This window comes from Leptonychotes weddellii, chromosome 16 (assembly GCF_054177405.1).
Source record: "Leptonychotes weddellii isolate Sample4059 chromosome 16, ASM5417740v2, whole genome shotgun sequence".
Classification (NCBI taxonomy): Eukaryota; Metazoa; Chordata; class Mammalia; order Carnivora; family Phocidae; genus Leptonychotes; species Leptonychotes weddellii.
Genome location: NC_138384.1, coordinates 13,081,771 through 13,090,950, shown reverse-complemented (window position 1 = coordinate 13,090,950; position 9,180 = coordinate 13,081,771). Strand labels below are relative to the sequence as shown.

The 9,180-nt window shown below is 40.3% G+C and overlaps 1 protein-coding gene across 1 annotated transcript in view; it reads left to right on the top strand.

The window, feature by feature from the left end:
• Positions 1-6,321, top strand: part of TXNL4B (thioredoxin like 4B) — a 523,365-nt gene extending 517,044 nt beyond the window's left edge. Inside the window, exon 4 of the mRNA XM_081806410.1 lies at positions 5,463-6,321. Coding sequence (XP_081662536.1) covers positions 5,463-5,574 — 112 coding nt within the window. The 3' untranslated portion in view covers positions 5,575-6,321. The remainder of the gene's footprint in view (positions 1-5,462) is intronic.
• The last annotated feature ends 2,859 nt before the right edge of the window (positions 6,322-9,180 follow it).

The following is a 9,180-nucleotide window of genomic DNA, read 5'->3' as shown; positions in this document are numbered from 1 at the left end:
CTCCCCGTTTGTGTTCCCTCTCTCGCTGTGTCTTTCTCTGTCAAATAAATAAATAAAATCTTTAAAAAAAAAAAAAAAAAGATGAGTGTATGAAAGGATTAAAAAAACCAAGACACAGGGGCGCCTGGGTGGCTCAGCCGTTAAGTGTCTGCCTTCGGCTCAGGTCATGGTCCCAGGGTCCTGGGATCAAGCCCCGCATCAGGCTACCTGCTCAGCGGGAAACCTGCTTCTCCTTCTCCCACTCCCCCTGCTTGTGTTTCCTCTCTCACTGTGTCTCTCTCTGTCAAATAAATAAATAAAATCTTTAAAAAAAAAAAAAAAAACAAGACATATCTATATACTACCTAGAAGAGACTCACTTCAGAAGTAAAGACACACAAAAACTGAAAGTGAAGGGATGGAAAAAATATTCCATGCAAATGGCAACAAAAGGAAAGCTGATGCAGCTATACTCATATCAGACAAAATAGACTTTAAAACAAAGACTAATAAAAAACAAAGAGGGGCACTACATAATGATGAAGGGGTCAATCCTGTAAGAAAATATAACATGTATAAACACATATGCACCCAATATAGGAGAACCAAAATATGTAAAGCCAATATTAACAGACCTAAGGGGAGAAATTGACAGCAGTGCAGTAACAGAAGGGATTTTAACACCCACGTACATCAATGGGTTGATCATCCAGACAGAAAATCAATAAGGAAACATCAGCCTTAAATGATGCATTAGACCGGATGGACTTAGTAAATATATACAGAACATTCCATCCAAAAGCAGCAGAATAAAGGTGCCTGGCTGCCTCAGTCAGTAGAGCATGTGACTCTTGATCTTGGGGTCATAAGTTTGAGCCCCATGTTGGGCATAGAGATTACTTTAAAAAAAAAATACACATTGTTCTCAAGTGCACACAGAATATTCTCCTCAATAGATCATCTTTTTGGCCATGAAACAAGTTTCAATAAATTCAAGAAGACTGAAAGCATATCAAGTATCTTTTCTAACTACAATGGTATAAAACTAGACATCAGTTACAAGAAGAAAACTGGCAAAATTACAAATACATTGAGATTAAACAACATGTTACTGAACAACTACTGGGTCAAGGAAGAAATCAAAGAAGAAATTTAAAAAATACCTAGAGACAAATAAAAACAGAAATATGGCATACCAAAATCTATGGGGTGTAGCAAAGCAGTTCTAAGAAGGAAGTTCACAGCAATACAGGTCTACCTCAAGAAATAAGAGAAATCTCAAAATAAACAATTTAACTTTATACCTAAAGGGACTAAAAAAAGAATAAATGAAGCCCAAAGTTAGTAGAAGGAAGGAAATAATAAACCAGAGCAGAAATAAATGAAAAAAGAGACCAAAAAGACTAAAAAGAAAAGATCGATGAAACTAAGAGCTGGTTCTTCAAAAAGAAAATCAACAAACCTTTAGCTAGACTCACCAAGACAAAAAAAAAAGCCTGGAATAAATAAAATAAATGAAAGAAGACATGTCACACCTGTCAGAATGGCTAAAGTCAAAAAGACAAGAAATAACAAGTGTTAGTGAAGATGTGGAAAAAAAGGAATACTTGTACACTGTTGGTGGTAATGTAAACTGGTACAGCCCCTATGGAAAAGAGTATGGAGGTATTAAAAATAGAAATAACATATGATCCAGTAATTCCACTATTGGGTACTTAACCCTAAAAAACAAAAACATGAATTTGAAAAGATACATGCACCCCTATAGCCAAGATATGGGAACAACCTAAGTGTCCATTGATAGACAAATGGATAAGGAAGATGTGATTTATATGCAATAGAATATTATGCAGCCATAAAAAGGATAATATCATGCTATTTGAGACAACATGGAAGGATCTAGAGGGTATCATGCTAAGTGAAACAAGTCAGACTGAGAATGACAAATATCATATGATTTCACTCATATGTGGATCTAAAAAAAAAAGGAATAAACAAAAAGCAGAATCAGACCTGTAAACACAGAGAACAAACTGATGGTTGCCACAGGGGAGGGCATGGGGGGAATGAGCAAATAGGTGACAGGGAGTGGAAAGATTAAACTTCCAGTTATGAAATGAATAAGTCACAGAAATAAAAGGCACAGCATAAGGAATATAGTCAATGATACTATAATAGTGATGTATGACAGATGGTAGCTACATTTGTGATGAACATAGCAAAATGTATAAACCTGTCAAATCACTATGTTGTACACCTGAAACTAATATAACATTGTGTGTAAACTGTAGTCAAAAAAGAAAAGGAAGAAAAGGAAGGAAGGGAGGGAGGGAGGCAGGGAAGTAAGGAAAAGGAGAACTTTTTTTAAAAAAAGACATTGATGGGGGCACCTGGGTGGCTCAGTCGGTTAAGCATCTGCCTTCGGTTCAGGTCATGATCGCAGCATCCTGGGATCAAGTCCTGAATTGGGCTCCCTGCTCAGCAGGGGTCTTCTTCTTCCTCTCCCTCTGTGCTCACTCTCTGTCTCTCTCTCTCAAGTAACTAAATAAAACCTTAAAAAAAAAAAAGACACTGATGAAAGAAATTGAAGAAGACACAAATAAGTGGAAAGATATTCCATGTTCATGGACTGGAAGAATTAATATTGTTAAAATGTGCAGAATACCTAAAGTGATCTACAGATTGAATGCAATCCCTATCGAAATTCCAATGGCATTTTTCACAGAACTACAACAAACAATTCTAAAATTTGTATGGAACCTCAAAAGACCCCAAAAAGACAAAAAAATCTTAAGAACAAAGCTGGAAGTATCACGTTCCTGATTTCAAACTGTATTACAAAGTTATAATAAAACAATATGGTACTGTCATAAAAACAGACACATAGATCAATGAAACAAATTAGATAGCCCAGAAATAAACCCATGCATATACAGTCAGAAAATGTACAACAAAAGAGGCAAGAATATACAATCAGGAAAAGACAATCTCTTTAATAAATGGTGTTGGGAAAACTGGACAGCTACATGCAAAAGAATGAAACTGGACTACTTTCTTACACCATATATACCAATTAACTCAAAATGGATTAAACACTTGAATGTGTAAGACCTGAAACAATAAAACTAGTGGAAGAAAACATAGGCAGCAGGCTCCTTGACATCAGTCTTAGGAATGTTTCTTTCCATACTGAAAATTTTTTTATCAGTTCTGATGATCTTTGCCTTTTAATTGGAATGTTTAGTTTATTTATATTTAATGTAATTCCTAATAGAGATGGTTTCAAGTCTACCATTGTGCTATTTGTTTTAAATTTAATCCATACATCTTCTTTTGTTTCTTGTTTCCTATCTTTTTTGAATTATTCAGTTTTTAAAATTTTTTCTCCCTATTATTTCATTATATATTCTTGTATTATTTTTCTCATGATTATCCCAAAGATTTCAAGATATGCACCCTTGAATTATAATCTACTTTAAGTTAGTGCCTTTACCACTTCCCAAACAATATAAGAACTTTACAACAATTTAATTCTCTTTACCTTCTCCCATCCTTTATGTTATTTTTGTCATATACTTTACATCTGTATATTATAACCCTCATAAGCATTTAAAAAAAAAAAAACAGTTGCTAGCAGGTGGATGTGAGGTCATTTGAAATGTGAATAAATAGAAGCCAAGAAGACAAATTCAGTGTTGTGGAAATTGAAAGGAAGGGACAAATTCAAGAGAATTTTCAGAGAAGCAAATTGCAAAACTCAGTAACTAAATATGGGGAAGACAAGGCTTGAAAATGACTCAAGGTGTTAAACTTGAGACTCAGGGAGGAAACTGATGGATACACATGGGCAGGCTGGGACTGGGATGTTAGGGTTTGAGTGAGAAGGAAAATCATTGAGCTCAAGTTTTAAAATGAATTTTATGTGAAATTGGGGCTTAAAAGATGACCACTGGAAACATGACCAGATTTGGAAATCACCTAAATATAATACCACTTTTATTGGAAATTGTGTGAGAAATGAGTTTATCAGGACACTGAATATAAAAGAAGAAATATTCATTCATTCATCAGATCTTTATCAAGTGTCTACAATGTGTCTAGGTGTTCTAGGTGCTGAGGATATAACAGAGAACCAATCAAACAAAACTCCTGCCCTCCTGAAGCTGACATTCTAATGAGAAAATAAAGAATGATTAGTGGATGGAGTCGGAAGGACATCCTTAATTGAGACAGAGGAGTGCACCATATGTAATAAGTAGAATCTGTAAGGATGCTGTCCATGAAAACTAGGAGTTGGAAAAAGCCTTGAATAAGGCAGAAATACTGTATTTTAACAGTTCTCAAACTTTGCTGTACTTTAAAATCTCTTGGGAGTTTTTAAAAATCCTGATGCCCAGGTCATACCCCATCCCTAGTACATAAAAATGCATGCCGGTGTGTGCCAGTCATCAGGATTTTTTTTTTTTTTTAAAGATAGCCGAAGTGGAGAAACTGATGAGGAGAACAAAGACAAGAGAAGTGTAGCTAAAATTAAATCTACTTACAACTTGCAACCCACTGATAAATACCTGAGACATGCAGAGCAGAGCATGACATTGTTCAAGGAACTCATGGTTGCCTTCATACTGTTGTTTCATTACAGACTAAAAGCAGCCTTCTCTTGACAAAAGCCAGACCTCCAAAGTCCTGTAGACCCCACTTTCACCATCCAGAAATTCCTTAGAAACTTACATTATTTCTACCCACCCTTCCTCCACAAACTTGAAATATATAATCAGTCACTCCTCACAGTCACCAAGTGCAGCTCTTCCTGCCCATGTGTCCTGTCCCCGGGCTATAATAAAAGCAGCTTTTGCACCATAAAACATGTCAAGAATTCTTGACCATTGCCCTCGACGGCCCCCCATCAGGAACCACAGCCACATTTCATCAAATTTAATATGCTATGAATTTTAAGCAAGAGAAAACCCTGTCAATTAAACTCTGACAAACTGCTTAAGATGCCATCAATTTAAGATGCATCTCAATTTCAGGGCGCCTGGGTGGCTCAGTTGGTTAAGCGACTGCCTTCGGCTCAGGTCATGATCCTGGAGTCCCAGGATCGAGTCCCGCATCGGGCTCCCTGCTCGGCGGGGAGTCTGCTTCTCCCTCTGACCCTCCTCACTCTCATGCTCTCTGTCTCTCATTCTCTCTGTCTCAAATAAATAAATAAAATCTTTAAAAAAAAAAAGATGCATCTCAATTTCAGAGATGTTAAAAATGGCAAAATATTCAGCATTTCAGAATTGATGGAATACTGTGGACACAAGTGCATGAGCAGCCACGGAATGAGAACCACCGAATTTTCCCAGGAGTATACATGACCTTAGAACAGAATGAATAATTGAGTGTTGAATTCAGGACAGCACATGTTGTTCAAAATTTCAGTTTGTCTCGATAAGAAAATTAAACAAACATGTTCCCACTATTCCTCCTCTTTCCAGGTTATCTCGGTTATCTCACTTTCCCTCAGCCACGAGGGACCAGGAACTATGTGATCCCACTGTGCCTGGAACACAGACATTGCTTCCTTGGTGCCACCAAATCTCTTCTTGAAAATTGCACCACTGGCAGACATACATACTGATGTACTGAGCTTTTTAAAAAGCTTCTCAGAAATAACATCAACACCCCCCCAAAAAGAAGCATCAATGCTGACACTTTATAAATGAGAAACTGCTAAGTGCCAAGATTTTAAATCAAATATTATCTTCAAACCAGCTTCCGATCAGTAAGACAGCCAACCAGAGCTGGGTAAACCCAGAGTCTGTCAAAACTTCAAATATAATCTGCCAGTAGGAAATTGGTCCGAGGTCAAAGGTGTGAGGATATTGTCAAAGAACACAGTTCAACCACCAGATAAATTTGAGGATCTAATTAGCTTTATTAGGTGATTCATGAATCAGACAGCATCCCATCTAGCAAGTAGAGAACATGCTCTGAGGAGTTGTGAAAAACAAGGTTTTTATACAAAGAAGGATGAGCAAGGAAGTTATTAGCAAAAAGAAAAAAAGAAAGACAAAGAAGGAAGGGAAGGCGGGAGGAAAGGAGGGATTGTTTCTGGCCAGGACATCTTCTTTTGGGGGGGTAGGGAACGGGCAGGATTTTCATCATGTGGATGACCTCGCCAGTGATGATCAGGAAATTTCAGATTGACTGTAACAAAGGTCACATTCCTGGAATAGGTTGAAACTCTAGTTAAGTCTTGGTTTGCTGTTGCAGGGGGTGGGGAGGATGACTCCATTTGGGGCTCGTTGTTTCTTTTTTAACATTATTATAATCACAATAATCCCCTTGTATGCACCTCCAGAAATTCCCAGCATTAACGGAGACAGCAGACCAGAACTGGGGAAAGGGCTACCCCAGCAAACCCCAGTCAGTGGGGACTGTGGACTAAAACTGGGGACAGGACTTCAATGTGGAATCGCAAGACTGAACCAAGAGAAAAAGACTTACACTCGGTTAGAGCCTCCGGTAAGTCTAGATTGACCCCATCTTGGAAAGCCAAATAGATCAGAAGCTTGAGACAAAGAGAGTGGAGCTCAAACAGAGAGAAACTCACAGCCCTTGGAGAAAGTGAGAAAGAGACTGAACTCCAAAGGGAGTTCGAAGGCTCCACATCTGTTTTTTAGGGAAGACCCTAAAGCATTGACACTCAAAGCAGGTGAAGCCTGATGCAGCAAAGTGGAGGCTACTTTTGAGTATGAGCAGTCCGCAGCCCCACGGCCTTCCCACCCCCCTCCCCAGCACCTCTATGCGATCCTGCCAGGCCCTGGGGGCATCACCTCCCGGAAGCAGGCAAAGACCACGTGGGCCACAGCTGCAAAACGCCTTAGGAAATACACCAAGGAAACTGCCTAGCAAAGCATTTGGGAACAGTGTCCTCAGAGTGCCAGCCAGGTTCTGGAAAGAGTTGAGCCATCCATTCTGGTCCCATGACAGATCTCTCTAGAAGGAATGGTGTTAAAACTCTGCTTTAAGCTGCAAGAAGTTAGGGATTTGCAGATTTATGGCCCCAGGAAATTGTATGAAATTTGTGTATCCACACAGAGAAATCACTGCAGCTGCCTGAGGCTGTGCCCCCCAGTGACTCTCCTCTCTCCTAGGGAAGCACTGGGCTCCTTCCACTGTTGTACAGTGTGTCCCACTGGATTCTTGTCGGTTGTGTTTGTATTTGTCTCTTCTGAGACAAGGGGAGATGGTAAGAAAACTCCGTTGTCTTCATCCCCAGCACGCAGCACAACCACTGGCAGGAAGCAGAATCTCAATAAATGATTGTTGGGAGAATGAATAAGTGAAAGAGCAAATGAACGTGGGTCAACCTTATTCTCTGTCTGTCTCTCCATCTCTGTCTCTGTCTGTCTGTCTCTCATGCATGCATACGTGTGTGTGTGTTTCATTGGTTATATCAGAATCTCAAATAGAGTTGAAATTCTGCCCTAATCAGAATGATTTTTTGGGGTTCCCAGACTTGGAATCCATACTTTTTGCTCTGTTGATGTAAGAAGATGTGACTGTATTCATTATACGACTATAAATTCAACATCCAACAGAGTGGTCAAAGCTCAAAAGGCTGGCCAGCTTCTCAAATAACCAAGGACCAAAATGGCAACACCAAGGTTATGTATCTTCCCCATGCCTGGAGGGGAAGGGGGCGTCTTGCTGACCCAGGAAACATTCTGATCCTCCAGGCACAGCTTTGTTCCTAGACCCAAGTCAACCCTAGCAATTAACCGGGATCAAGTGGTGCTATCAGATTGCCTTCACATGCTGTGACTCCTTTTGTTTCCCGTGGGACACTTCCCAAATGGAGTTTTCAACCCCCAGGAAACCTCTCCTGGGCTGGCAAGAATGCCAAGTTGACATGCTTACTGCATTTCTTCTCCTAAAGGCCCTGCCCTTTGGAGCCTTGCCCCTGAGTTGCTGCTCAGGTTTGTGTTTCACAAGCCTGCTGCGTGCCAGTTCCAGGTCATCCCTGCTCTGCTCCTGCACACACACCTCTCCCCTGACATTCTCTTACACATAACAAGCCACACTAATGTCATTTCTCACATTTATAACCACAAGGCTCTTACAGAAAATTTCGCTGCCAAGATTCAATCAACACTAGAGGTTAGGTAACATGATAGTTTGAGCACATTCTCACTGGGTGCTGGCACCAATGATCTACACCTGGAGGAAAGAGAAATCTTGAAATGTGTCTTAGCCAAGCAGAAAGTGGATAACATATCTGACAGGCAAATACAAGATTACAGTAGGCCTTTATCTGGCTTTAACGGGGATTAAATTTGACTACATATGAAAGAAAACCCCAGTTAACAGAGACTTAAGCACACAAGGTTTTATTTTCTCAAAAGAAGTGGGAAAGTAAGCTGACAAAGCTGGTGTTGGTAGTTCAAAGAAGCTCTTTCCAGCTTTTGCCTCTAGAGTGACCCTGATTCTCAGGTATAAAATGGCTGCCAAAGCTCCGGCCATCATACCCATGTTCCAGGAAGCAGAAGACTTCCCAGAAGTTGCACACAATACTTTCATTTATATCTCTTTCAGTAGGATGTGGTCACATATCCATACCCAGAGGCAATGCAGCTCAAAGGCTAAAAGAAATATAACCTTTATTTGGGGAATAAACGTAGAATGTAGACCTGTCTATAAGACAACTGACCTGGAGTGCCTGGGTGGCTCAGTCGGTTAAGTGTCTGCCTTCGGCTCAGGTCATGATCCCAGAGTCCTGGGATCAGAGCCCCACATCAGGCTCTTTGCTCAGTGGGAAGCCTGCTTCTCCCTCTGCCTGCCGCTCCCTCTGCTTGTTCTCACTTGCACTCTCTCTCTGAAAAATAAATAAATAAAATTAAAAAAAAAAAAAAAGACAACTGACCTGATCTCTTCAGAGGTTACTGTTCTCTAGATTTTAAAAAACTAAAGAGCCATTGGGGAGCCTGGGTGGCTCAGTCGTTGAGTGTCTGCCTTCGGCTCAGGTCATGGTCCCAGGGTCCTGGGATCGAGCCCCACATCGGGCTCCCTGCTCCGCTGGAAGCCTGCTTCTCCCTCTCCCACTCCCCCTGCTTGTGTTCCTGCTCTCGCTGTCTCTCTCTCTGTCAAATAAATAAAATCTTTAAAAAAAAAAAAAAAAACAACTGAAGAGCCACATAGGCGGGGCGCCTG